The 27826-nt window shown below is 44.8% G+C and overlaps 4 protein-coding genes across 12 annotated transcripts; 1 reads left to right on the top strand and 3 right to left on the bottom strand.

The window, feature by feature from the left end:
* Positions 1–291: 291 nt before the first annotated feature.
* On the top strand, positions 292–26271 carry LOC117222105 (uncharacterized). Of its 3 annotated transcripts, none has more exons than XM_033473621.2 (16): positions 292–425; positions 1110–1289; positions 1377–1735; positions 1855–2131; positions 2214–3395; positions 20857–21097; positions 22260–22414; positions 22572–22766; positions 22865–22977; positions 23071–23237; positions 23320–23475; positions 23553–23701; positions 23791–23952; positions 24073–24270; positions 24351–24455; positions 24639–26271. In XM_033473621.2, the coding sequence occupies exons 5-16, from the start codon at positions 3320–3322 to the stop codon at positions 24761–24763; spliced, it is 1842 nt and encodes a 613-aa protein (XP_033329512.1). In that variant the 5' UTR covers positions 292–425; positions 1110–1289; positions 1377–1735; positions 1855–2131; positions 2214–3319; the 3' UTR covers positions 24764–26271. The 3 variants fall into 3 exon arrangements, with proteins under 3 accessions (XP_033329512.1, XP_033329511.1, XP_033329510.1); XM_033473620.2 differs by lacking the exon at positions 292–425 and adding an exon at positions 512–869 and having other exon boundaries at positions 1855–2003; XM_033473619.2 differs by lacking the exon at positions 292–425 and adding an exon at positions 512–869.
* Positions 3464–14570, bottom strand: LOC117222111 (uncharacterized). 3 transcript variants are annotated; one of them, XM_076520467.1, is made up of 6 exons: positions 14431–14570; positions 7547–13831; positions 6959–7030; positions 6860–6883; positions 4828–6748; positions 3464–4657 (listed from the first exon to the last, which is right to left on the bottom strand). In XM_076520467.1, the coding sequence occupies exons 2-5, from the start codon at positions 7670–7672 to the stop codon at positions 6692–6694; spliced, it is 279 nt and encodes a 92-aa protein (XP_076376582.1). In that variant the 5' UTR covers positions 7673–13831; positions 14431–14570; the 3' UTR covers positions 3464–4657; positions 4828–6691. The 3 variants fall into 3 exon arrangements, with proteins under 3 accessions (XP_076376582.1, XP_076376581.1, XP_076376583.1); XM_076520466.1 differs by lacking the exon at positions 6959–7030 and having other exon boundaries at positions 4828–5751; positions 6441–6748; XM_076520468.1 differs by lacking the exon at positions 6959–7030.
* LOC117222108 (uncharacterized) lies at positions 14642–18609 on the bottom strand. The gene is made up of 5 exons (XM_033473627.2): positions 15919–18609; positions 15722–15853; positions 15267–15383; positions 15117–15196; positions 14642–15006 (listed from the first exon to the last, which is right to left on the bottom strand). The coding sequence occupies exons 1-5, from the start codon at positions 15980–15982 to the stop codon at positions 14869–14871; spliced, it is 531 nt and encodes a 176-aa protein (XP_033329518.2). The 5' UTR covers positions 15983–18609; the 3' UTR covers positions 14642–14868.
* On the bottom strand, positions 24058–27380 carry agt (O-6-alkylguanine-DNA alkyltransferase). Of its 5 annotated transcripts, none has more exons than XR_004490620.2 (3): positions 27061–27213; positions 26341–27012; positions 24058–25169 (listed from the first exon to the last, which is right to left on the bottom strand). XR_004490620.2 is itself a non-coding variant. In XM_033473626.2 (3 exons), exon 3 carries the CDS (start codon positions 26955–26957, stop codon positions 26403–26405), a length of 555 nt encoding a protein of 184 aa, XP_033329517.2. In that variant the 5' UTR covers positions 26958–27012; positions 27061–27148; positions 27222–27380; the 3' UTR covers positions 25787–26402. The 5 variants fall into 5 exon arrangements, 4 of the variants coding, with proteins under 4 accessions (XP_033329517.2, XP_033329514.2, XP_076376578.1 ...); XM_033473626.2 differs by lacking the exon at positions 24058–25169 and adding an exon at positions 27222–27380 and having other exon boundaries at positions 25787–27012; positions 27061–27148; XM_033473623.2 differs by lacking the exon at positions 24058–25169 and adding an exon at positions 27222–27372 and having other exon boundaries at positions 25787–26988; positions 27061–27148.
* Positions 27381–27826: the final 446 nt, after the last annotated feature.

Below are 27826 nucleotides of genomic sequence, written 5' to 3'. Positions count from 1 at the left end.
AAGTATAATGCATTCATATATAAATTTCAATCAGAAATAATTCAAAGATCGTAATCGTTTCAGGATGAGTCGCACGCTTGCAATCCTCGTTATCGTCTGTTGTGTGTGCACTAGGACGAGAGGACACAAAGAGGAGCACGGTACAATCTGCAGATATTGGTGTCGGACGAGCGATCATCGATACTATTGTTGTCCGTCGGGTAAAAAGGAGGACTGGATCGATGGTAGCTGGCATGCTATTTCGTACCCGTTGTTTTGGATTGCTGCCGCCACCGCCGAACTCTTGCCGTTTCACTCGCGTTGGTCAGAAGCAAGCGTAACGGAGAGAGCAACCGAGAAACATTGTCCGCCGTTGAGAACCCATTGTCCACGTAGCTACGATTGGTACATGCCGCCGATTTTTTGCGACGTGGACAACGACTGCGGTAAAGGGCAGAAGTGTTGTTATGACGTTTGCCTCGAGCACAAAACATGTAAACTGTCCGAATAATGAATAGAGACAGACAGAAATAGACCGTCGAGACGACTAAAAGACCACTTATTAATTATTTCGTGCGAACAGTCTTCGGATTGTTGTTTCATCCAGTTATTTTCGTCTATTTAATCTTATTTAATCTGTCTTCTGTTAGTTCGTTTTCGCGGCAGGCTCCAAATCACGCTACCGGTTCGAACTGTTCTCAAACATTCTTCTTTTAATTGACGTGAGACTCGATGTAATTAGAATGCTCGTCACGATCAAGGTTACTTTATGCTCGTGTTAACAATTTCGACAGCAGCTTACCAATTAACGTGGGCGACGGGTTTCTTAACGAACAGTTATGTTACGGTGTGTTCTTCACCATGACCCCCTCACCATTATAATATAATTGGTACATATCGCGTTTCGTATTAGCTTAATTAATAAGACCGTCCTTCCGCCGTACGAATTTTCAGTAACGTGTTCGCTCCATATAAAAACCCTCGATAGATTCTCTTAATTATTACATTTTTAAGTCGCGTTTTATAAAAGATTAAATAACGCGCGCACCAATGCACAAATAGCGTAATAAAACTGCTCGTAAAACGAATACGTAGTTTAGCCTTTAGATATTAACGATAGCGTGTTGCAGCTTCGTAACGATAAACATATCCGAGCTTACTCGCCGCCGACACGGAGAAGAAATTTCAAACGCATCGAAGGGATCGGCAAACGACGTTCGCTTGTCGAAGCTTGTCAAAACTTGTCGAAACAAGCTACGAATAGTTTTTCGTCCTGGAGACCCGGCCCGTGTTTATTTCAGACCGAAACGGTAATCGTACCACTTTAGCCGCCACTGCGTCAAAACAAATATTTCCTAACAGTGATAATAACGCGCATTACTGTGCTCGTATTCTAGGTAAGGGTTCTACACAGACGAGAGATTAGTTTACGTATTCTAGAACTGCTAGTGTGCGAACTACCCAAAGAAAAATGTGAGGAGGAGGGACGCAGACAGAAAGAGAGAGAGGGAGGGAGGGAGAGAGAGAGAGAGAGAGAGAGAGAGGGAGACAGAGAAAGAGACAAAGAGAGGAAGAGAACGGCAAAGGGATAAAGCAGCCAGAATAGCAGCGGGATCAGAATGGGAATGGAATCTGGATGCGGCGCGCATGCGTCGGCCACGTTCATTCACTCTACCGAATCATTCATAAATCGCAAGCCCTACGCTCGGTAGATTGTAATTAACAACGAGACCTTGTATTTCACGCAGATTGCACGGTACTATTCCATTATAACGTTTCTCCTCCGGCCTTACAGAAGAGTTACATTTATTAATATGTATGTAAACCAGTTCGTTCGATTCATTGACGAAAGCCGGCCTGCTTTGATATTTGCAGCACAACCAGGACGAGACGTCGCCTTCGGTTCAGATGTAATTGACGCGACGACCGCACACGCGCTCAGCCGGATTGCCGGATACAGTGGGTATACAGGAAGCGAGGATACACCGGATGACCGGATCCCAAGATTCCAAGATCGAAAGAAAGTAGGGATGGAGACGACGCGATCGCGTGCGCGCGAACACGTTCTTTCACGAATCGTTTCAATACAGACAAACTCTGTGCATTTAGTAAACACTTATTTACCATCATTAACGATCAGACTGAAAAACTGGTAAAACGTATACATATATACACGTGGTGTTAGCGATGCTGTTGTCACGATATGTACATTGTTAAACGCCGTGTACTTTCAGGTCCGGAGGAAACTATAAAGCGCGAAGGAACGGGAAGATCTGATTTACAATGCTCGAAGTTGGAATCACAAGCATTGCTAGTCGAATTGCTTGGAGTAGGAGGAAAAGATGGTGCACGCACTGATGCAAATACGATGTACATTTACAATATATACAATGCACAGTGTACGATGTGCAATGTATAACGTACACGTATATAGTGTGTACAGTATACAGTGTATGCAAGCGAGAATCCTGAGCGCAGCGGGACTAGCGAAATTCATGAGTGGTAGGAGCTGCATAGTGGGGGTAGAACTGGTAGAAGCGCACGCACACCTATGCGGCTGCGGAATTCGGAAGAGCGACAACTTGACTGGCATTCGTTTGCGAACCGCGGTACGGTGCGGTTCGTGGATGCCTCGTGCTCAGTCGTCTAGACCGGCTTCTACCCCTAGAAACGTTCCCTCTCAGGACACTGTGCAAACAAAGTGAGACCCGGCCGACGCGTTGGCCGAAACGTTGTGCCGCAAAACGCCATAGAACGAGAGCGAACGCGGCAGAGATTCGAAGAGAATCTGACAATTTAATTCTGACACGCGGACTAGAATTAATTGCACTGCTCGACGGTTAATTTTGTGCGTTCGATCCGCTACGTTCAGACCGCAACGGTCTTTTCATTTCGAGAAGAGAGGATCGGGTTGAGCGGAATCTCTCGGTCCGTTGGAGTTCCTTCTCGGCTGAAATCCGTGGAAAGTGCTGTGCACGGTCTGGTTCACGGTGTGCTATTCAGAGTTCAGAGGGACGGAACAAGAGGGAGGAAGACGGAAGCAAGACAGAGAGGAAGAGCTTACTTAGTGTAGAAAGGCGTGCTCGGAGACGAACTTTTCGAATCTCGTGATCGTGACCGTGAGCGTGAGCGTGCTCGGCATCGAGTCGCGCTGCCGATGTGACGCATCGGTCCTTATCTCCTTCGGAGTATCGGTCCATTGCTCGTACGATCGATCATCGATGTCCTTTTCATATGTTGGCTATTCGACGGGCATCGCGTACCCGTTCGAACCGTGCCGCGGTTGAAGTTTCCTTTTCTAATTGCTGATCGTGCGACGACGAGCGTGACAGGTCGAAGAATGAGGAACCCGGGATTCGGGAAAGCGCTTGTGCTACTGCCGCTACTGGTCGCCGCGAACGTGGTCTACAGTTCGGGTGAGCAACATTTTCAATCTATTATTTCCAAAGGTATTCGCGCGAATTATTTAATTAAGAAACGTAAGTTACACGCCTTTCCTCTTTTAATAATTGTAAGAAGTTGAAAATGATGTAACAGCGACTTTGAACTCTTCTAATAACTTTACAACACCGTACTCGGCCACTTCCCATCAAATTTTATGCATAAAATCCGCGATCTAGTAACGATCGAATCAATATCTTAATCCAAGCATACGATATTATTGGAATGGCGAGTCTAAATATAATATATAATAAGAACAATAATATATAATAAAATAATAATAAAAAATAATAAGTCTAAATACATTTTGGGTCTAGTCGTCGTTCTAATAAAGCAGGAAATGTCGGTCGCTTTTGAAGTATCATAAATTTTGATGAAAGTTCAACAAACCAGCGGAAGCAAAACGAAAAGGAAATCTTTCGGCTCCGAAGATATGTCTGCGTTAGTCGACCGATAAAATCGCGTTTATCGCAAGTTTTCCCGTGAATCACACCTCGCTATCTCTCATCTCGAAGGAATTCGAGGTCCGTCCTCTCTCAGGTAAACCGACCCAGGCCTGACCGAATCACGGTCGCCTTTGGTTTTCACCCTGAATCGTTACAGGGCCTGTGCTTACGCGTATGCCTCGTACCACGCGCACAGAAAATCTCTTGCGATTCCTGGGAATTCGAAACATTTGTAACTCGTCGTTTTCTCGGGTCCCGTGTAACCTAGCATTAAACGAACGTAGAGCCACCCTCGACGAACCGTTCGTTTCGTAGGTGTTGCTCTTTGGATTCGTCGAAGGAGACCCGATACCCTCCGCGATCGCCGCCCGAGATAATCGACGTGACGGCGAACTCAAATAGCGTCCTCTCGCTTCGATCCCTCGATCCTTGTCTCCTTTCCGTCCTCTTCCGGGTTATATTCCGAGGCCCCCGGCGACCTCTTTTCATCAGTTTTCTGTCCGCCGAGACCGAGAGTGCATACCAATTTCCGTTGCTCGTTTCGTTGTCCTTGAGATCCTCTATTTTCGAACCGTTTCAAAGCTTTTTAGAAACGTTTCGTTTCGTTCGGGCAAAGAACGCGTTGCGGTGTAAATGACGTCGAGAGGCCGGACAAACGTCTGTTAGGAGAGCTCGACAAAAATCGTCTCGTTCGACGACCGCGATTGTACAGGTGCTCTTCCTCTAATCTCGAAGCGCGCCGCAGCAACGAGACAAAATTGACGAACTCGATGACTGGACCGCAATATTTTCTGCACAATAAAATCGTCCGAGTTAATTGCAAGGATGTACAAATTTTATATTAAAATGTATAATATAAAATATATAATTTTATACTATATTATACTATATTTATATTATATTTATACTATATTATACTATATTATACTATATTTATACTATATTTATACTATATATTTACATCATGCAAATATTCTTCAACTCTGCCAATTTCTTACAATTTCGTCTTTTATCTATTTGTGCAGTCTCTAGAGGATGAGTCAATAAGAATCACCGCGATCTTCTGGGAAGCTCGAGCGTATTCTCGCGCGCGTAAAAGAGAGAGAGAGAGAGAAAGAGTCTGCGGAAGAGTGGCGAGCATGATGCACGCGTGCAGGCGTGTCCAAGTGGCGAGAGATGATTTGACTCGCAGTAAAGTATCATGTATCGATCACGTTCGTCGGTGCATCGACCGATTCGAGGGCTGCGCATCTGCTGCTCGCCGGGATCGGTCGGGCCACCCTCGAGCACGCGAAACAACAGGCCAGATTGCGATCTCTATCGACGAGCGAAGAAAATCTGAGCGCGGCCGGGAAGTCCGGTAAGATAATCGCGCGCGCCGATGCGTCGGTGCGCCGAGCCGGAGGAAACGTATCAGTGATCAGGAATCGATTGCGGCGTGTTTCCTTGGCATAGGTGCGTTCCGGAGCCGGTTGCAGAGGCGTTCCCCGGTTCTTGCAAAGGTGTTGCAGAGGTGTTTGCAGAGGTGTTGCAGAGATGTTGCGGGCGAATCCGAAAATGCACCTTGTACCTTGCGCCTCGTACTTCGCACCTCGCTAATCACTGACGCAATCGCGCTCGGCAACGGTGCAATCGTTTCGTTACGTAAAGGATTCTATCGTAATCGAATGGAAATGGAAAAAATCGCCGGCTGCTCCGCGTTCCGTTCAGTTCCCTCGGCGATACGTTTTATATTAGGCGTCGAATCCTCCGAGGAAATCGCGGACCATCTAGACCAGAGTCGCGCAGCGTTTTTCTCGTTCGCGGTGGTCCACCGTGGGTCCCATCATTCAAATTGGTGTCATTTCTTCGGGCAACGATCGGGGACCGGCCGATATTCCGCAATCTAAAATTTGAAAACCGATAGAAACGTTCTCGCAACTTTTCATATATTTTATAAGAATCTCAGTGATATCTTTAATTTAAAAAATTACGCCCGTGCGTCGACGTTCGCAACGAATGAATGTTCAAAGGTTGAGAGTAAATTGTATTTGCGAATTGCGATCGTCGATCGCTGGATAGAAACTTCTTTCTTTCCTCAACAATTTTGCTAACTCAAAGATATAATACGACCCTCTTGAATTCTCTTAATCTCTTAGCCGTTTGAAATGTCAGCAGTTTTGTCATAAATGGATAAAATCCTCAGTCCAAAGAGAGAGAGAGAGAGAGAGAGAGAGAGAGAGAGAGAGAGAGAGCCGTACAAGGACCTTTTGGCCAGCGTTTCGGCAAAATCGGGCGGCGCGCGTCGCGTCGGCGGTCTACGAAACAAGTCAATACGCCTCCGAAGTTGAAAAAGGAAGGACAAGAGCAACGGGAAATGAAAGAGGACTGAGACAATTGGGACCGCAAGCTGCGGAACGAGAGCGAGATCGGGAGCGAGATCGGGAACCGGTGCAGGAACCAGTGCAGGAAGAAGGAACGAGAAGGAAACGGCTGACCTCCCCGGCCACAATGAGGTGTCCCGCGTACGCGACGTGCATACATACATGCGTACACACGCGTACAGACCGTGCACGCACAGGCGCGTGTACGTACGCGCGCAGGATCCGGAGAAGCGAAAGAGAACACTGCAACATTCCGTGATGGAGGGCAACATCTGCCGCAGGCTCCGCGTACACCACCTACTACATCCGACTGGAGCCTTTTCTTCGGTCCTTTCGCACGGAACGAAACGAAACGAGAAGGCGAAACGTGGACGCGTGTCACGCGTTCACATGTCACACGTACACGCGTACAAGGCAGCTGTCTCTCGGCCAGCAAATGCCCGTCGAACGGGCTATCCTGTCTCATCGATAACTCGTAAACTGTGTCCTTCCACCATGCAGCCTTAACGCGGCTATTTCCTACAAGAAGTTCCACCTTTAGTATATTAATTAGTATATTATTATATTAATTAGTATATTAATTATATCAAGGAACGATGAAACAAACGAGTCGTTCCCGTTGTTAATTACCTCGCGGTCGATGCGACGTGGAACCTGAATAAAAAAAGATAATGTCAAAATTAAAATAAAACTCGAACAAAAATAAAGTTTCCAAGCTGACATCTTTACCGCGGTTCGTCTACGTGATATCGAAAGAAACTGTGCACGGATCTTTCCATCCGGCCATTTTTTCACAGCAAACTGGAAGTTGAAATTTATAATTTACAATCGATGATTTCTTATATCTGAAAAGCGACCGATACTCGGCGTTCGGCTGAATGATAGATTCAGCAAATTTCAGAAGATCCAACGAATTGGATCTTCGCACAGATTCTGCGATTCTTCTATAAAAGAAGGAGGATGGCGAGGACGCTGGTAATCGAGCTCTCGTCGAGCAGAAGGGCGCCAGGCGGACGGTGTTCGATTAGCGAGGGTCGCGCTGCGACTGGAACGCGTCGTATCAGCGCCGGGTACAGTTAATTAGAGTCGTGTTCCCGACAAGGATCACGGTATTCGGGGTTTACGGCCGCAAGGCCTGGAAAAGAATAACAGTTTGCGAAAGGCAGGGTTCTATCGAGATCTCGATCCCGATAGAGCCGTGTTCCCAGCCTCGGTTTCGATTAGGGCTCGGCTTTTACCTTTCACGTGGGATAAGCGCGCGGGTACTGCTCTACGCGGGGCTCTCCGGTTCGCGGTGCCGGCCACGTAGCAGCTTACCTTCGTGAACCGGAAACATGCTATTAGCCGGCAGTCTTCTCTTGCCTCTTGATTCACGTGTTCCTTTATAATTGCCTCGATACCTCGATACCTCCATGGATTTTTCCGCCTCTTTTTTGCGTTCATTAAGATCTCTCCCAGTCTGCCGGCGAGACCAGAGACAACGCGATGGAATCCCGGCCGCGACGGATCGTCGCAACTGCCGGCCTCCGGACTCGTCTCTTTTCGGTTCTCGTTTCTCTCTCTGTCGATGGAAAAAATCAATTAATTCAATTTATCTATCTATCGGGGGCCGTCTCATGAATAATGCGGCGTTTTTACACGTCGTTTATTTTTTTAATTCGATAATTAACACTTTAATGACCGCTCTCGTACAAAATGTACGCGATGGTTTAATAATTACGTAAGCGATTGCTTTAATAATCAAAGCGTTAATATTGTAATATGTATTCGAGGTATTTTCTTCGTCTAAAGTACAGTCTCCTTCATCGGTCACGACGCTCTTCCACCTTTCTGAAAGGATTTCGAGAAGAAGACCTTCCTATTGAAACACCGCATTGCTCACGGGACGGTCCTATGTTGCGCATAGAAAGGGCGAGAGGAACCCTTTGTTGCAAACGGAGAATACTTTGCAATCGTGGTTGACGGACACGCGATACTTGTACGTGCATCGCGATGCGGAAGGCGCGTTAAGATGCACCGCGATTCCGGGAGCAATTACACCGACGAAACACGGAGCACTCGTTCGTCCGTCGAATAACTGGACGATCGATTGCACCGAGGCATAACGCACGGCTTCACGCTTTCTGAAGCCGGTCTACGAGGTGAGAATCGCGCACCGAGAGGAACGGGGTCTCCCGTTTCCTTTCCTACGACTGCGAATCCTGCGCTCGTAGATCCGAGCGACTTCAACGACTCTCGAATAAACGGGAGGTTTCGCGGGAAATAAGCGACTCGGGTCGAGACGTTCCTTTTTTTTCGGATCGAGAAGATGTTCGTATCAACGAGGCCCGATCTTCGAGTTGCACAAACAATTGAAATGTAATAATCGACATGTATAAAAATATGCATTGGATGTCGTGTCAAAGTGCGATAATAAAAACAACGAATTTTCGAACGAACTTCGGAAAGAACTGCTATCTTGGTTCTCGAGGGTTCGGCAGGTTTTCGCCTCGAAGGAATTTTTTCGAACATGTAAGAGTTGAAAAATCGGCTTTCGGCCGGAAATTACCGCTTCCCAGACTACTGTGCGTCGGAACGATTGGAAGACGGGAGGACGGGAGGCCGGGAGGAAGGCCTACGATGCTGCGAGAGGCCATATGGCGCGCGAAACGGGTCCAGTCCTGACTCGGGAGGGAAGATCGCAGCCAGGATCGAGCGAGGCCGCTTTTTGCAGAGGCGCGTTCACCTCGAAAAACAAGACGAAGACAAATAAGAGGAGGAAGAAAAAGCAGAAGAAGAGCCGATGGACCACCGGATGTGGATCATCGGCGGATACTCTCGGCGCACCGGGCCAGACGTTTATCGCGCAGATTAAAATCGCTCGACGGCGACGCGACGGTCGGCCGATGTTTTGCAGACCGCCTCGTTCGAAGGTTTCGACGCAGGATACAAGGAAGTTTTATAGAGTTTTATGGCACATCGGAAAGTGAAACTTCGAGCGAAATATCCCTGGAATATTCAATTATACGGCGCGTAAAAGAGCGCTCCGCGGTGGTCAGCGCCGAACGTTGTTCAACGCCGAGACATCCGTTCGAACGTACTGAAATTATCGGGAATTATCTCGAATTTCCGTGACCGTACTCGCCAGCACGAATTTCCTGCTATCTCTTACGATTTCATAGGTACAATTCCCTAGGGCGCGTAAACATTTCTCTTGTTTCCTTTTATTATTACTATTTATTCGCCGGTCCCCGACGCTGCTAGTTATTATCATCCAAAAATAAAAGTACAACAATAAAAATGTTTACTCGTTTACATTATTAAATACACAGCTAATTCGTTCATCGAATGCAACAGATGCGAGATGAACGGTAAAATAACCACTCTTTTTGCATTGCGCATTTGTTACACGCTATCGGTAAGTTCATCATGAATTAATAATACAATTATCACAAATATAAGTATGCGACATTGTCAACTAAAACGTGATCCAAGATTGAAATTGTTTTATATATATATATATTACATATTATATTATATTATATTATATAAAACATTGAAATTAAATTTGTTTCTTCGCGATATTCCCTCGCGTATCGTTCCACTATTAAGGAGAATAATTAAAGTGGACGCTGACAGTAATTGGTACATTCAGCCTAGCTTTCGCAGCACACCGAACGTCGAGCCTTCTTCCTGCAGGATGTACGGAAAAAGCCACGCTTGTGCGTTAGAACAGGATACACGGAATTTCTAGTCCGAACGCGATGACTTAAGATTTCTCGTGCGACTAAAAGTCTCGAGGAAGCGGGCACGAGGCGCTGCTTCGCAATGCCGATACACGGCCAACACCAATGGAATTGTTATTCCGCGTCCAGTCGCGTCTTTTTCTAAATATAATCGGCCGGTTTCCGGTCGCGCAGCCGGCAAGAAAACTCGAAAACTATAAATACTTGTACTGTGCGCGATCCCACCGCTTGGAACTCCGAGGCGGCGTACGCGAACCAGCTAACAAAAATTTCGCGGCGATTCAGCGACGAATTTCACGATCGGTTTTCGTTTTGCTCGAGTGACTTTGCTATTCGGAAATTGGCCGACGGAAATTGACATTTTTCAGCGTTTTCAATTCGCATATTTTGGCTATCTCAATCGACATTTTTAAATGATTTCAATTGACATTTTCCAGCATTCTCGATAAACACATTCCAGCGATTTGAATCGAAATTTTCCAGCGGTTTCAATCGACATTTTTCTCAGCGATTCCAGTTGACATGTTTCAGCGATCATAATTGGCATTTTGCTCGCGCGAGCGTTGTCCAGTTATCGTGCTAGATTATTACGTACGTCGATGATAGAGAAAGATGTTATCCGGAGATTCTTCGAAGGTGTTGCCGTTAATTCCCGGTTAACGAGACACGGCATGCAGAGTGCAGCGGGGTGCAGCGGGGTGCAGCGCCGCTAACGAGAGAAGGAAGGGCGAAAGTGCTCGACGGATTTCTTCCTTCTTAATTATAAGAGCGAACATCCTGTCGACAGGGTTTCTAACGTATTGGACGGGTATGGTCCGATTATCGCGATCATTGTGCCCTTAAGCGCTCGTTCGCTCGAGGTTTGCTACATGGAACCAGGATCCTCTAAGCTCAGTTCTCCATCTTCCCGTTCTACCTTCTAGCCGAATTTATTATAGTCTCGCCCGTTTTCGACTTTTAACCCTGTCAACGACATTTCGTTGTTGGCTCTTAATATTCTTAACAAACGATGCTCGAATTTCCTTATTTCACGTTGCCTATTGATTTCTTCTATATCTAAATAAATAAATAAATTCTATATAAAAATAAATATCGAAATAAATAAATAAATCTCTACTTCGCACGTTCGCGTCACGATCCTCGGTTGTCGTCTGTCGCTTATCGCAGGATACCGAGTGCGACATCGGCGTCAATAAAACGAGGCCTTCGTATACATTCGCCAACATCTGTCGGTGAACACCGATGTGACACGTGGTCGCACCTGTCACCTCGCGTCGCATGGTGCGCGTGCCTGCGACACCAGACGACACCAGACGACGCCGGACGTCGCGAGGCGACGCCAGACGACGCGAAAGAAGCCCGGACGAGGAGGAAAGAAGCATCGAGAAAGCGCGCGGGGTTGCTTGGAAAAAGAATATCCGGATGGCACGCGCTCCGCATGCGGCATATGGCGATACGGCCGCGGCTTCGATCACGGCCCATTGATCCTTCCATGTCACCTGTGTCGTCGACGCGGCAACGGATGTTCTTCGACGTGGAGACCGGCCAGGGGGAGGCGGGTCGCGCCCTGTTCCTCCGCGAATTATTGCGATCGCATAAAGTTGTATCGTTTGGACACAATGGAAGGGGACGCCCACGAAAACGCTCGCGCCCCGAGCATCGGCGGCGTCAACTGTGGCCACGGCATCAACGGAGCGACCATCTACGACGGAGAAACCACATTAAAAAACAAAGTCATAGTCCTGGCGAACAGATGGGGACCAGACTCGGGTTGGCGACTCGAGGATTCTACAGAAACTTTTACATTCGTCACCGATATCCAGACGGATCTTACCGCGGATTCTTTATGCGAAACAAAAATTGTTCAACTTAACTGTAACGAACAGAAATGGAATGTAAACATATTTCTTCTTTTAATCATTTTAATCATTCGGAGAGAAGATAGTGGCGTTCTTAAAATTTTCTAATATGCTTATATTTTCTAATTTTGTTTCTAGTTATTTGTAAAAAGAATCTTAACAAAACAACGTATTTGTATGTTTCTATTTTCTGTTACTTTTAATATGGAAATATACAATATATATTTACGTGTTTCTATTTTCTATTATATCTAATACGGACAAAGCCAAGAAAGAACTACATTTGCATATTTTCATTATTTCTAATATGGAAACACTCAAATATGATATTGTCTTACGTTGTGGTTCAAACGTTAAACCTATCTCCGCTGATCAAATAACCGGTTCTTCACATTTTTTGTTTTATCGTTCCCGAAGTTGTAAAGCTATTTCCATTCGAAATTGTTGAACACCTTTCTTTCTTCTATTAAAAAAAAAAAAATTGCGGAGATCAGCATCGGCAAGGATCATTTGGGGGTAACTGCGAGTCAGAAGTCCAGGTTCGACGACCTTGTCGACAACGAAACATTGACCTCGCTTCGATCCCGGCAACGTTGCTCCGATTTCGATGGCGATTGCAATTTCGACGGCCATTGTAATGCCGATGACGACAGCAATTTCGATCTCGATTTCGGATGGATTTCCATCTTGACCGTATCTACTTCCGGCCGCCGTCCTCGAACTAGACAAGGTAACTGACCGGAAACCGCTCTGTACGGCGTACAGCGTATCCAATGACAATAGGAAACCGGGCACACGGAAGCATCTAACGTTGGTTGTCAACCTCGAGCGAGGAGTCTGGATGCCTGGTGCTCACGGCATGGAACAGACGTCCACCCTGTGTGCACGACACGTGAACACGCCGCGCGCTCTCGAACAGTTAGGCGAAACACGGACACGAACGCGGACACGGTGACACCGCGCGGCTTTCTCACTACCTTTCCACCCAGAACTGGGAACAGAGCTAGCAACCCGTGTTTCTTCATGCTCCGCGGAGCCACGAAGATGATCCTACGTCTTTGGATCCGGACGGTTCGCGTACGACATCGACTACCTCTACGTACATACATACATAACAACTTATACAATAACTAAATATTTTTACAAGCGATTTGAATATTTAATTATTATAATAATTATGAATAATTTCTTCTTGGAAATGATTGCAATCGAAGAACTTCTAATCGTTGTAACCATGAAGAAAATGGTACGGCAAGGGGTTAACATGTGAATCGAAAGTAATCATCTGTACCGCACACCGTGTCAGCGGAATTACTCGTGATTCCCTTTGGGAATTGATTGTAATTAAACGTCGTTGTAAACGAAGCGCAAAGGGTTACCGCGGCGACAGAAGAAAGGATAAGGTACGCCGACAGGAAGAACCGGGGTCACTGAAAGAGAACGCGAGAGCTCCGATCGCGTCTGTCCGATCTCCCGGCTCCGGGAAACCGAGAGGCAGGTGGTGTGTGTACCGCGCCCATCGAGCTCTCGCCGAGTTCCCAGCCGATTACTCAGACGTTTCCATACGGAAAGAAGAGAAGAAAAAAAAGGGGGAAATCGTGGAACGACGGGACACGGAGCACTCTCGACATCCGTGGCCTCGTTCGTACGGAATTACGTGTTAGAACGTAATCGTGGCGCAAGGAAGAGGTGTCTTGGGAGTGGATCGAGGTTGCAGGGTCGTCACACTCCCTGGCAACGCAACAATGACCAGCGAAGAAACGAGCGGCGAGCGAGAAGAGAAGGAGCGACCGAACCGGAAGCGTCTCATAATCCGCGGACGCCTGCCTAGGTGCCTAGACCGCTCGAACTGTTCGAACTCCGTGGATCGCCCGTGTCGTCGCCAATATCTGCGAGATCGGCGGGCACGATTCTTCGGATCCGCCAAGCAATTTCGTAATCGTCGCGACGACCGACGATTCTACTGATCCGCCAAGCAGTTTTGTAATGGTTACGGTGACCGTCGTCCCTCCGGATTTCTGCAAAATTATTATAGAATCGTTTGAATTTGTTTTTCGATGTCTTTATATTCTAATCAGTAGAAAAGTGAATACCGAGCAACTTTTGTGTAGGAAGAATCGCGGTTTCTTTTGAAATTGTAAGATATAAAATAATTGCGAAGTATGAAATAATTGTCAAACGTAAAATAATTGCAAAGCATAAAGTAAGGTCTAACATAACATAAGGTCCCACTTAACAACAGTCTAGGCTTTCGTATAAGAAAAAGTCTTACATTAAAGATTTTCAAGCATTCTTTTGTAAGCCTCGTCGAAGTTCGAATTGTTAAAAGCCTAACATTCTTCCTACACGGGCTAAAGAAATGCGTTCGACACGCACGAACAGTTAAAACATAAATGCTTCCATGCATAAAAGTGTAGCAAGAACGTGCATCTTAATATTTTATATCGAGTAATTGAAGCAATTAGTTTTAATCTCAATCTCATATTTTTGTCTTGATAATGCCAAATAAGTCGATACACAGGAACGAAAACTTTTGTTCGATCGTGACGCTCAAAAAAATTGCATTTCGGCCAGAAATTAATATTTTCCAGACCGCTGTGCAGCGATCGATACACACCTATTCTCGCCCACCCTCGCCCATCCTCGCTCATCCTCGCCCCTTTTCGCAGAACTCGGCCCGACGATCGCAGAAAATTCGAGACCAAGTGTCGAATGTCTCTGGAAATTCTTCCGGAAGGATCATCGCTTTGGTCCGATACGGTTTGCCAGCCGTGAAACGATTAGTCGAATTTCCAATAGTATCGTTGAAAAGTAAAATGAAAAAAAAATTGTACTTTAATTCTATTTATTCGAGTATCTATCCGGCTGTGCTTTCACGGATCACCAAAGGGCTCGCAGAAGGTTCTCTCCTGCGGTTCTTAAGGTTTCACACGGTGTCTCGGTTTACCCGGTGACAACGGAGCTTCCCAGCCCGCAAATACCTACGATTCCGGGAAGAATTTCGAGCTCCCGTTTGCGAACTCCAGCTTCGACTTAAATTTACGTCGACGAACATTCAGTAATCGATGCACGCGAGCACGAATAAGAAAACGATCAGCGAGAGAAAATTGGAACTTATTGTATTCGACGCGTTGCAAGGCTCTGCTCCTCTTCTCGACTGGCAAGCGCAGAGCTCGATCGTGTGACCATCTTTCTGTAAACAAAAATTACGAACAATCTGAATTCGATTCGACAAGAAATATTCGCATCGTATGCTAATTCAATTTTTATAGCAAACATATTTTCTGCAATAGAGTTACTCACCTTTTGCTGGTAACATCCCGACGTTATGACCGTAACCCGATCCTCTACTACTTTGCCACAAAATACAGATGCGTTCACCACTGAAACAAAATTCGATTCGTTAAGATTTTTCTTCTTTCTTCTTCTTTCGACTTGATATTATGTGCTTACACTCGTTGTTGAAGGATACGGTATATTTTAAACAAACGGCGCCAGCTTCTAAATTACACAAGGATGATTGGTCGGTGTAACGATCCGCCCAGATTTCAGTCGTGTTCGGAAATTCTCCTGAAATAAATTAATTAAATTGAAATTATCTTCGGTAAACACCCGTGAACGCGGCCGTACACGTTGCGGTACATCTGATAGGTTATAATTAATATTTAATTATAATATTAATTTAATCTTAATCGAGTAATATTTTCTCCGACGTTTTCTCAAGTCTTTCTTTTTATCCACACTGAACGTTTCCCTGCGGTTTACTTCACGCGTGCGAGCTCTTAGCCGGTGCACAAGTATACTTACAGCACGGTTTACCTGCACAGGTGAATCGGTGCAGGTAAACCGCAACGTGTACGATCGGCTTATTATCAAATGCGATTATTAATTCTGATTCTGATATATACTTTGCATATATGCCGGTTCGATGCAAGGAACGCCCCTCTGTCCGGAACAATTGTACCTTTCAGACTCGTTGTTGAACTCCGCCGCTACTAGCCATCTGAATTGAAAGCAATACGGCGCATTGTCATCGAAAGCTGCAAATCAATCGCAAGAGAATGATAATATTTCGCTGTAGCACTTGAACCGTGTGTATAATTACCTAATATTAAAGTCGCGCCACAAGCGATCGCGATCAAAAGTACGCCCGAACGAATTTCCTTCATTTTAACACGCCGTTCTCCGCTTCGCCGCGTACAAGACTGAGTTTTGAAACGGTGCTCTATAGAAGCTATCTAATCTGATAAAAATACCTGTCACCATTTTAATCTGGCACTTATCTTCCGAAACGCCTGTACCATAGAGCACAACAAATAATTCCGATTCACTGTGGCCACGAAAAGTCAAATTCTATATCGTTTAATAACAAGCTCGTTATGTTTAAGAGATAAGTTGTTAATGTGTTTATATTCTTTAGGAATAAATTACGCACGATTAGATATGAAGACAGGTATAATTTTATCATAAAAATGTCCCAGTCACGGCGGTTCTCCCCTTTACTCATCGAGGACATCGATGGACTATACAGGGTGTCCTAAAACAATCGCTGGCCTCGCCTCTCATTGGTTGTCTCTCATATTTTCGTTAATATCTTGTAAACCAAACCGCGGATTGCATTTGCGCCAAGGAAAAAATTGCTTCGAATGACCCAAGGAACCCCTCATTTCCCAATTGCGAGTGGCTTTTGGGACACCCCTTAGACATAATCGTGGAATTAACAGTTAAACGGACCCGAGCTGCTTTTCTTTTCGCAGTCGGAAGCTTCGTTTCGCTTCTCGGTAGAGAAGCGCACGAGTGTTCCGCGCGAAGTTCGCAAATCGTCGCATAAATCGGTGGCTCTTTTCCGTGGAAGAAAAGAAACAAGCACCGTGTAAAGAACAGCGGCACGGCGAGCAGAAAGGAGCGAGTCTCGTGTCCTCGTGTCCTCGTTGGTCGTCAAAGGGAGGAGAGATTGTTGCGAGCGCTCGGCCACTTACGCTCATAATGCGTCGCCCGTGCGTAAGTTCGCATGCGTGTGCCTGTTCATTGTCCAGAATCGCGGCCCGTGAAAAAACCCAGTCGTCTCCCGGTTTTCGATGCGCGGCTCGCGTCCGACTCGGCGTGCAGCAGCACGTCAAATTTCGACGCGTTTCTCTCGCGAATGTCCGAGCCGAGTATCGGCGCGCGACGAATCGCCGGAGGACCCTGTACGCTCTCTCGCGAACCTCTCTTCTCCCTTTTCGAAGATCGTGTAACGCGCGGCGCGCCGCGTGGGCGGTTGGTCTTCGAGCAGATAATATTCGCCCGGAACACTTGGCGCGCTATCGAAGCATAATTTTCCGCGATGCGCGTGTAGGCAGCGAACAATTGATATGCAAATGGCCCGATGCCGATGCAGACGCCGTTAACGATTCCGACGTTCGCGTCTTACAGGCCGATCCACGAGCGATTCTTACGCTAGAAACATCAACCTGCCTCTCGATTTACACGGGATATATCGTGAGACATTTAGCCGAATTTACGCAGCCGGCGAACCTTTGCGAGGCTCTTGAACACAGAGTCCAAGCAGAATTTTATTCGAACGACGGACGAAAGATGAAGAGCAACGAATAAAATTGTGTTCGACGCTTTATCGAATAAAAGTTTATCCAGATAAAAAATGTGTCCGAATAAAATTTCATTCCAATAAGATTTTATTCGAACATTAATGTAATTCTGCTTGGACCGGATACGCTTATAGTTCTACGGTACCAGCTTCTCTGTCTCCAATATTTTTTCTTTCTTGCCTCGCAGACTCTATTTGCGGGATTTTCACGTGGAACGGACATTCGTGTACACGATCGGCCGTATAGAATTTTTCTATGAAAGACGGCCGTCGGAAGCATCGTCTCTCTCTCTCTCTCTCTCTCTCTCTCTCTCCTTTCGCTCGGTTAAATCGATTTCACGGCCGGTGAAAAGAAACAGAAGACAGCGAATCTGGTCCCGGCCGGTCGCTGCGGTTTCCAAGGAATTCCTCGCCGGTTCCGTACCGAGACAATACCCCAAAGTTAACCGTGCGTTCGTTATTTTCCGAGCGATCGAACATTTGTGCAGCAAACGGAACGGGCCGCGATCCGAGGCGGCCCGCTGTGGGAATCGTCGACGTTTTGGTATTAGATCGACGGCTAACAACATGGTCGCGTCGCGGAGCAAACAGATTCAGCGAGTTGCAAACTCGAAAGAAATATTAGCGACGACGAGTCTTCGATCGTCGGATCTTTGTCGAGCAGATGTCGGCGAGACTGTAATCGTTTTCCGAAGGATCGGTACAGTGGCCGAAACATTGATAGGTTCATCTAAATTTGTGTTTTACGTAACATATCTGTCTTTTGCTATTAGATGATTCGTTGCAACGCGTTTAGTGAATATAAATATAATATATCATTATTTCAGTATATTAGTATAGCATTATTATTTAGCTAAGATTATTGATCTGCTAATACGAGCTTATCATTATTTCGGCCGCTGCACGAGAAACGGAAGGAAGAAACTGTGGGAAATACTTGTCGCGGCGGTTTCGCCTATCGGCGAGTCTCGGACGCGAAATACCGAAGCCATTGAATCGGCCGTAGACAAAGGAGCGGAACGGAGCGGAGACCGCACAATGCGGTGCCGGCCGATCATCTCTGAAAATCGAGAAGGCCGGGTTGTTTCCCCGATACCGGGGAACAAACCGGTATCGCACTCTGCTGCCTGTAGCGCCGTCGTCGCGCCGCCGCTGCAACCGATCCATCGACCCGGTTTCAATCGAAATCGTCCGAGTTCCAGTTTCCTCCGTCGACACGATCGAATTACCTGAAAATCCTGATCTCCGCTCGCAGTTCCGAACCAGTTGCAAACCGAATTGCGAACGGAGACGGCGGTGCTGGTCGCCGGAGGGTAGGAACAACCCCTCTAGACTCGCGAAGCTCGCGTAGTTTCTTTTTTAAACATAAGGGTTTCTATCGATTCGCCGGGGGTCTTGGCGTCTCTTCGCGTCTCAGTTTTCGTCTGCCAACTGATTTACAGGGGTCTCCGTGACAGTCGAATCCAGGGCATTATGGTTCGACGCTTGCTCTCCTCGAGGGGTGAGTTTATCGATCCGCGGGATGAGCGTATCCGTAGGCTCCCACTACTCCGATGATGATAAATTTGTATATTTATTTGTTCCAATATTTCAACGGGACTACACCGATTTCTGTGGACAATGAAAATTGTTCGCATTAATTATAAGGCGCAGGAGCTACACGTGGATATTAATTTCTTCGCTTGCTAATTTGAATAAGTTGATATCGATGCAAACAGTATTTTGAAAATCCTCGAATATTTTCAAGACTCGTTTTTATTGTTACCGATTGTCAACAACAATAAGAAGGAGCCGCGGGGCTCGAATCCGTGGGAATCCTAGAAAACGAGAAGGACAGTAAACGCGAGACAGTAGTCGCGCGTTGGACGGGGGTGGTAGCCGAATGTCGTGATGCAACAAGAGGACACCGGCTTAGCCGTGAAACGGAATAAAACGGGGAAACCCATGGGCGAGGGACGATCACGTTTTCGGACTGACTGCGAGGCCGACGGTAAGGAAGAGGAACAACGGGTGGAAGAGGAAGGTGGCATGGGACCGAGCACGGCAGTTACCAGTTCTCTCCGTGGGTCTCGTTCTCAGGAACCCGAGACCAACCGAGAAGATTCGTACAAGAGTATAATGCCGCGAGAAGAATGCGCGCAGCAACCGACAAACGGCAACCACCATGGGAACCCCGCCGAGGGAAATGGTACCTTCTGGCCACCTTTCCCAAAAAGTTGATCGACATCCGATTCTCGAAGTACACAGGCTGATTATGGCAATCGGTACGCTACTACAAATACGCGAAGGATAATTAGTAAAAAGCGTTTTAAATCGCATCGATTCGTTTGCGTTGTAAATGCATAAAATCCGCGGTCTAGTAAGTACTAACGAAAACAAAAGGATTTATTTATTTATTTCTACTAATTATCGTTCGTTTATAAATGTCGGCGTCCGGAACAGATCTCTTCGAACTAGGCTCGTTAAGGAACGTGTCAACCTTATCAGTCAGCCGTTTTCGACAAGTATACTTGCGGTAACTCAAACTGTTGCTGTCTCATCGCGACCATGAGTCATGGATTCGACGACGAAAGAGATCCCGCGAGCCACGCGAACTATGCGACCGAGCATAATCCTTCCGTGGCAGGCGATAGCGACTGGTATTATGTTTCGTAGCCAAGTTTATCATGGTGGTCCACCTGTCAGCGTCGCACCTGCCCTCCGTAACCACTTAATGCCGACGTTAATGACCATTCATGGATCGTTGGGTATGCGACATGTGGGCAGTAAACTGGAACGCGATTTATTCTGTGCGTCGCGCGTCCCGCCGCATCGCGTGGCACGAGGCACGAAATACCTTTATCCTCGAATCGATGAACCAACATAGACCGCGATTCTTCGACTAATTCGGAAATACTTGCGCTCTTTAAACCCGTGAAATTCTCCGTGCCCAAGTTCGAGAAGTATGAATTGATGCACAGCGGTCTGGCCAAGCAGTGTTCCATTGCTGCAATACAGTTTATTAAGATTAATATATTATTGAAAATGTTTGTTTCTGATAAATAGTCTTTGAAGCTTCTCTATCGAAAATATTATTCGTTTCAGGCTCGAGAGATAATATTCAAAATCAAATTGAAATTATTAAAAATCACAAAACTCAAACTTTGCAACATTCAACATTCAATATTCTACGTAACATAATATTATGAATTCAACATTCATAACATTCAACACTTTGCAACACGTTAATTTTACTTTGAATTCTATGATTTTGAATATTATTCGTATATACTAATAATAACCTGGCTAATATCGAGACGAATTCGATCGTCTATTGCACCGTGACCATAAACCTTGGAGAAGCAACGCTAAAATAATTTTGTTGATAGAAAGCGAATTCCTAGAGCACCGCGCGATTCGCTGGCGCGCGGTTAACGACCGACCACGTCTAACGAGGCATCGTTATTTGATTTGCAGATGCGACCGTAATCACGAGCGACGGCGGCCTTCGAGGCTACGACCCCCGGTTCATGGTCGGCTGTTACTTTCCCGCGGAATTTCAGGGTGAGTTCGTGACACAGGTGAGCGGAAAGGAAGCCGGCGATACGACCGGCGCGCAGCCCATTCAGTACTCCACCATCGCCATCACGTTCAACGCTATACCGGTCTGGGGTTACTGTCACAGGAGGGTCGGTGATAACGTCTTACTGATGGACAGGTCGGTCCCGTTCGAACCATATTTGTTAGCTTCTACATTTCCAAGCCTATCGAGCCCTAAAAGCAATAATCAGGATGGTATTAATTGATTAAATCAGGTGATATTAAATGGTGCAACTTTCTTCAAGAGGACTAAAAGACTCGGATATTTTTTATATGGCAAAAGGACTATCCCGCAACGACTACAATACTCCTTTTTAATTTTGCTATTACTTGGAATGACAACAAAATAACCGACGTGTTTTATGACGAAATTTTAACAAACGCATTCAAAAGAAATTCAAGTCGTTTAGTGCAGTTTGAAAAAAGTTGTACTATCTTAGAAGGTGTCCACGTATTCACGTGGCTTTGTAACTAACAACGAGGAATGGCGAGCTGAATCTTAGAACAGCAAAGCCTTTTGGCTCTCGCTTAATTCATCCTTCTAATGCAGAATACTCCGACGTCTGCGGCGTGTCCGAGACGGAAATAGTCCAGACACCGGACCGCATCGACTACATGCTTCGACTAACGGTGCTCCATTCGAAATTCGATAGACCGTTAATTAGCTGCCTCGACTGGCTAATACTCGGTTTAATTTTCGATAGAACACTCGGTCCGATACTCGATCGATTTTGAAGATATTAACGCACGAATGACGGGATCGTTTCGACAAAATATGTATATCTATATCCGAGCATATGTAGGATCATTCGTAATTTGATTTATCAATTTCTGTTTTAAGATATTTATCAAGGTAGTATTTCTTTTAGACATATTAGCTACAAATAATAGCTTTTTTCTAGAAACTTGTGCGAAATTTTGATCGAACGTCAGAAACTATTACGTGATCCTACGAACAACGCGGTATTACATCTTCGATCGTTTTAAATATTAATGTTCAAAACAAATATTCACTAGATAATTAAATAATAATATTTATACTATAGACCAAAATGGACCCAAGCCTCGCCGCTGTTCGAGCGTTACAAATTTCTGAGATATTAAAGCCAAAGTCGGTTGCATCTAGGAGCAGCTAAATTGCAGCTGTTACAATCGAGAGAAAAACGACACCTACCAAAAATAGGCAATGACTAAGAATGCGTGCGCGTGATAGACGCGAATAGAAATCAGAAAGCGATCGACGAAACCAGATGATATCAATTAAAACGCTTCTGCTTCAGGTATGGCGACGGCGAGTGCATTAGGTGCTTTCGGTTGCTGAGGAGATCGAGGAACGTCATCGAGGTGTTCTCGGAGAACCTGAATAGGTGTTACACCACGATATCAACCGCTTTAGCGTCCTGCGAGGCGCTCAACTCCACGTCTATTTTATATCGTGAGTCTTTTCTGCAATGCTTTCATTGTTCTACTAGTTTCTACTGGAAAAAACGACAGTTTCGATACGATCGACCGTTCGTCGGTGCTATTCTAGAAGAACATTTTCGATGATTTCTCAAAAAGACAAAAGAACTTATCAACGATCGTTCGCACAGGTACCAAAGAGATCGGAAGTGTTCCTATTAGAAACGAATATTGTCCCATCACTGGCCAGTACCATTTCAAGTACAATTTGAACAACGGATCCGAACGCGCCGTCGAGTGCAACAGCTACTCCTCGTCGTTCAACAACTGTCCGGACGGATCGGTGCTGAGGTTGCACTTCAATCGCTGCAGTTTCGAGTTCACGAGTAAGTCGTCGTCTTTCTTTTCTCGTTCGCGGCGGCGACGACGAAATATCCGTGACGAGATTACAAATCGATGTAACGTATCGCCGCGATTCTTTCAGCGAATCTCACGTTCAATTGTTTGGGCAACTGGCCGGGACCGAACGGATCCACCTATTTCGCTCTGTTAGACAACAACGCGATCGGCGAGGACAGGCCTCGGTACAGATGCGGGGTGAGTCGATAGTAATGGTTCGACCGAACGTACAAATAGGATGTCCACGTGTTTCTGTGCTTTGTTCACCCGCGCACCTCTAATCGTTTATAGCTGTTTCATGTTGATAATGTCAAAGGAAAGACGTACATGGCACTTGGCAGCGACTCAAGCTGCAGCCAGAATCTGGACAACTCCACCAGCGGGTACGAGACCTTGGTTCTCAGCAAGGTGCCCAACCAGAAGAAAATGCCGAACTACGTGAAAACGAACGTGGCGACGTAAGTTGATCGACCGGTGCTTCTCGAAATCGTATTATCGGATCAATGCGATTCGATGCGATTCAGTTTTCCTTTTCTTCAGATTTCCAAAGTGGGCCCAAGGTCTGTGGGAAGAGTCGCTCATTGTAAACGGCACGATGACTTTCACCGATTTGAACGGCTATAACAGTTACACTTTCATCACGGTCGACTCGAACGAAGAGACCGGTCGTTACATCGTGTACTCCAAGGATCAATGGTGAGTACCTGAAACGATATAACGCAACGATTGTATTGTGCGCGCGGCACCCTAGCATCGACCTGTTGAATTTTCAGCGAACAAGCGGCTTACTTGTGCCTGATGATGAGACAGCGTAGCGAGAACGTGCTGGAGTTCACGATAGGGATGGTGCTGAACCCTGTTTACCAAACGTACTTGTGCGACGACCCCAATTTGGACAAGCCGGTTTGGATGACACAAGCGAGTCAGTCGAGACACACGATCGATTTGTAACGCGTCCCGTTAATCGCATTTCGTTCTGTACTCATCTATGATCGATGTCGTTCGAAACAGGGGTTGAACGTGCCGTGGAGTCACCTTGTCCGATTACCGGCCAGTACATGGGAATGATCACGGACTTGTCGGGAATGTGCGCCGAATTGAGCAGCAACTGCAACACCCGCGAGATCATGTACTTCAAAGTGACCGACTGCGAGTCCGGAGAACTTTACGAGGGTAAAAACGTTCGATCCGATCCGATCGCGAGCTCCTGCCGAACAAACAAATGCATTTTAATAAGAACGATCGATTTTATTGAATGCAAATTTTAATAAAGAATCGATTCTGTTAATTTAGAACGAACATACTTGTGCTTGGGTCAGTGGGAAGAGAAAGGTGTCATGTACGCGTACACGATGAGAAACGATACTGGTACGAACGAATGCTTCGTTGGATTGATCGTCAACGACGAAGAAATATATATCAAGGAGGCCGGGGATCACTGCATCCGGAACATCGATCCCAAAAAGGAAGGAATGCGTCTCTATAAAAAAGGTAACTTGTGCAGTAGTTCTGCGTATCGATCTGCTGTTATCCATTCGGTATTAATCGTTACGAAATATCTCTGCGATTAGGTCAGTGTTACGGAAACTCCCCCAGTCCAGCGCCAACGCCGATCAAGCCAATTTCTCACAATCCAATCATGAGGATTACGACAACTCCGCGATCTAGGATATCTGGTGCGACTTCATCTTTTCCTTCTCATTTGTTTTTTAATGGCTAGATATTACTTGTTCCACGTGTGTGTGTGTGTGTGTGTGTGTGTGTGTGTGTGTGTGTGTGTGTGTGTGTGTGTGTGTGTGTGTGTGTGTGTGTACACATCGGCGGATTTCTTTTTCAACGAATGTTTACTTATTTTGCAGAAACTGCTGCTATACCAGGGAACAATATTCCATCTCTGTCGTCGAGTAACGCGAACACGGCCAGCATTTTTCTAATAACGACAACGATAGTAACCATCGTTAAAAGTATTTCTATACAGGTTTGAACAGCCACGGTTCACTGTCCTCGACGATGAACCCAGCAAACTAGCAAATTCAATGTAACCGTGAGGCCCGTGAATGGGATCGGAAAAAAATTCAGGTTTCAGTTGGGCCCACCGAATAAGACCTCCAGATATACGGTACGAACGCATCGAGCAACACAAAGACTCTTGCCATCCGTGGTGTTTCTTAGCTATGCATACAATCGTCTTTGTAGATAAATAGTTCTCACACCAAACACTGCCTTGTAAAATACAAGTATTAGGAAATTGAAAACTATATGACGCTAGGAGAATCCAAAGAACTCGACACTCAGTATCCGTTCATTTCAACGCGTCGCCCTCATTTTCCTTAATACTGTATTAAACCTCTCTAGTTGAACTGCCAATGGTACGATTGGTGCGCTGATTACTGCAACAATAGTAACGGTACGATTATATGTAGATACTGTAATGTATGTACAAAAAAAAAAACAACCTAGACGTTTTACCTAGAATTTTCTACTTTTCTACTTTTCTACTTGTCGTATTACACACGCTTCGTACAATAGTACACGGTTGTTTCACGGACAGTCATTTTACACAACATTCAAATGCTTTGCTGATCTTTCTTTTTTTTCATCCCTTTAGTCTCGCTAGCTAAAGACTCGTGCCGATAGAGGATATTAAAACATTTAGAAAGATAACGCAAAGATACGAAATTCAATAAGACAGTTGAGTACACGTTATTATTACTGTTAATCGACAAATGAGACTGACTCTGCTAATTGCGCTCTACGCCGTAGAGTCAATAGGGTAGTTTGCATCAAAGATGTTACTTGAATAACCACTTGACTTTATAACTGTAAGATAAGTACTGTTTTTGATGAGCTATCCAATGCATTAGCAACTATATCGATTTACATTTGAATGCATATAAACTTCTATTGTTACTTACATAGCAAAGAAACAAGACTATTTTATAACGGATTGTCTATTACTATTTAATATCAACCTCTGCAGAGTAACGAATATTTTAAATATAAGTAATACCATATGATAGAAATTTATTTTATGATACACCAATTTTTACAATCGTAGGAAGTAAATTCTAATGTGGATAATTAAGATTACATGTAACTAATTTTCTTTCAAACACTTTTCAAATGTAACGTAGGTTATATGTTACAACGATGAATTTGTACGTTAATGTAAACAAATGTTGTATTTGTGATGCGTATTCGATTGTTCTGTACAAGTACCGCGCGCAAAAGAAGTTCTTTTTTGAGAAATACTTTTACGACTTGCTTTTGTATTTATTCATAAGTGTATATATTTAGATACGTATTTTTAAACTCCATGCTTCTCTTATGAACATGACAATGTAGATAACATTCTCGTTTTCAGTCAGAATCTAATATCTCTTAGGTCGATGTCGAATGCTAATGACTTGTTTTTTACAGTACTTTTACGTAACAATATTATGTAGATTGTTGTCTAAATATAAATAGAAAATACATGAAAGTTGTGCCTAATTGTAAAGAAATTATTCTGTTTTAAAAGATGTTCAAATGTTTTTGTAAGTATGTGTACATATTAATCACCTTATGATTATTTTATTCATTTCTATCTCAATGGTACAGGACGATAAGACTCAGAAATAATGTCATTCTTGTCTTTCGTAAGACAGGATAGTCTCTTTAAGTTCTGGTCCCCACTTGTACTTATTGCTACCAGACTTTCCTTTGACTCTATGACAAGGTACGAGGTATACAACTTTATTTTTCATTACAGCATTACCAACAGCACGTACAGCCTTCGGATTGTTTATGTTCTGTGCAACTTGCTCGTAAGTAACCGTTGTGGCCTTTGGTATATCGAGTAAGGACTGCCAAACTTTTATTTGAAATTCTGTACCCATCAAAAGTAATGTCAGAGAATTGTTCACGATTGTACCAGAAGGAAAAATTGTCTCCATAATTTGACTCGTTTCGTTATCATTATCTTCAACTAATTCTGATAGAGGCCAACAGCTCTTTAGCTCGGCTAATCCTTTTTCATTGCTGTCATCTACAAACGTTAGAAACGCTACAGCCTTGTCTGTGTCCGTCACGCCAACCAAACATTTTCCAAACGGTGACGAATGAAAACCGTAAATTATTTTAAACTCAGCATGATGTTGTTTATACTCGTCCTGGGTGATAGTTCGCGAACGAACCATTGTGGTATTCCTATCAAAACCTTGCACTTCCCTGGAAACGACGATTAGGAGAGTTCTACAATTTTCGTGGATAAGTAAAGTTTAAAATAATTTATTTTCTTACGTCGAGTCTATCGCATTCGAATGTTTACAATTTCTGTTCCAAACGTTCAAACGTCTTCCAAAGATTCTGACGTTGGCACCATTCAATGCTGAAATTTGCATAAGAAAAATTTAAGCTTCTTTGCGATATGCAAGAATCGAGTACTCTGTACCTATACATACCTTGTTTGTATTACGGCACGTTTTACGAAATGAAGGTCACAAATTCATACGGCGCGTACATTCAAATGATGAAAATGGTACCTATAGAATATAATAAACTGCAGAAGTGAAGAATAATTAAATTTACTTACACCGTAATCTACAATTCCTCGTTGCATATCTTTTGTTTTCCTTGGCAAGTGGTGCGAACGAACTTGTGAAATAATCTAAAGATATGCGTTACTATTAAGTAACAAAATATAAAAAAACTCGTGTTAATTAATAAAGCGTTATACTTCGCTCGCGTTTGTTTCACTTTTTAATACGTTTAAACAATGACCAGTCTAATAAATCAACTAAACATTTGTAAATTCGAAGGAGAATTTAGAAGACCGCGATCTTACTCCCACGATATGGTGCTTAAAATATGAGGCGCGAAAATGGTAGCCTGTGATTGGTCGAAAATTCAAACTGCTTCTGAAACTTTAGAAGGAGCTGGGAAACCGTTACCAGTGCAAGAAAAGAATAACATTTTCCACAACAAATTCCAATCAGGCAAAATCGTATAGAATATCCGATACTGACTCAATGAAATGATTCATTAACTCCGAAATATTAGTTATACG

This window comes from Megalopta genalis, chromosome 3 (genome assembly GCF_051020955.1).
Source record: "Megalopta genalis isolate 19385.01 chromosome 3, iyMegGena1_principal, whole genome shotgun sequence".
Classification (NCBI taxonomy): domain Eukaryota; kingdom Metazoa; phylum Arthropoda; class Insecta; order Hymenoptera; family Halictidae; genus Megalopta; species Megalopta genalis.
Note: the sequence above shows the minus strand (reverse complement) of the source record. Positions and strands in the feature narration are given on the sequence as shown.

Coding starts and splice junctions, on each gene's coding strand:
- LOC117222105 (XM_033473621.2), top strand. CDS start 3,320: ATGAGGAACCCGGGATTCGGGAAAGCGCTTGTGCTACTGCCGCTACTG. Junction 22,415..22,571: donor CTCCACGTCTATTTTATATC/GTGAGTCTTTTC, acceptor TCGTTCGCACAG/GTACCAAAGAGATCGGAAGT. Junction 23,238..23,319: donor GTGAAAACGAACGTGGCGAC/GTAAGTTGATCG, acceptor CCTTTTCTTCAG/ATTTCCAAAGTGGGCCCAAG.
- LOC117222111 (XM_076520466.1), bottom strand. CDS start 7,643: ATGGAGGTATCGAGGTATCGAGGCAATTATAAAGGAACACGTGAATCA. Junction 6,884..7,546: donor CATGTTTCCGGTTCACGAAG/GTAAGCTGCTAC, acceptor TTTTTTATTCAG/GTTCCACGTCGCATCGACCG. Junction 5,752..6,440: donor CTTCTCCGGATCCTGCGCGC/GTACGTACACGC, acceptor TTCAAATTTTAG/ATTGCGGAATATCGGCCGGT.
- LOC117222108 (XM_033473627.2), bottom strand. CDS start 15,982: ATGAAGGAAATTCGTTCGGGCGTACTTTTGATCGCGATCGCTTGTGGC. Junction 15,854..15,918: donor TGGCGCGACTTTAATATTAG/GTAATTATACAC, acceptor ATTGATTTGCAG/CTTTCGATGACAATGCGCCG. Junction 15,007..15,116: donor CGGGATGTTACCAGCAAAAG/GTGAGTAACTCT, acceptor TTTTGTTTACAG/AAAGATGGTCACACGATCGA.
- agt (XM_076520463.1), bottom strand. CDS start 27,161: ATGCAAATTTCAGCATTGAATGGTGCCAACGTCAGAATCTTTGGAAGA. Junction 27,013..27,060: donor TCGAATGCGATAGACTCGAC/GTAAGAAAATAA, acceptor CGAAAATTGTAG/AACTCTCCTAATCGTCGTTT.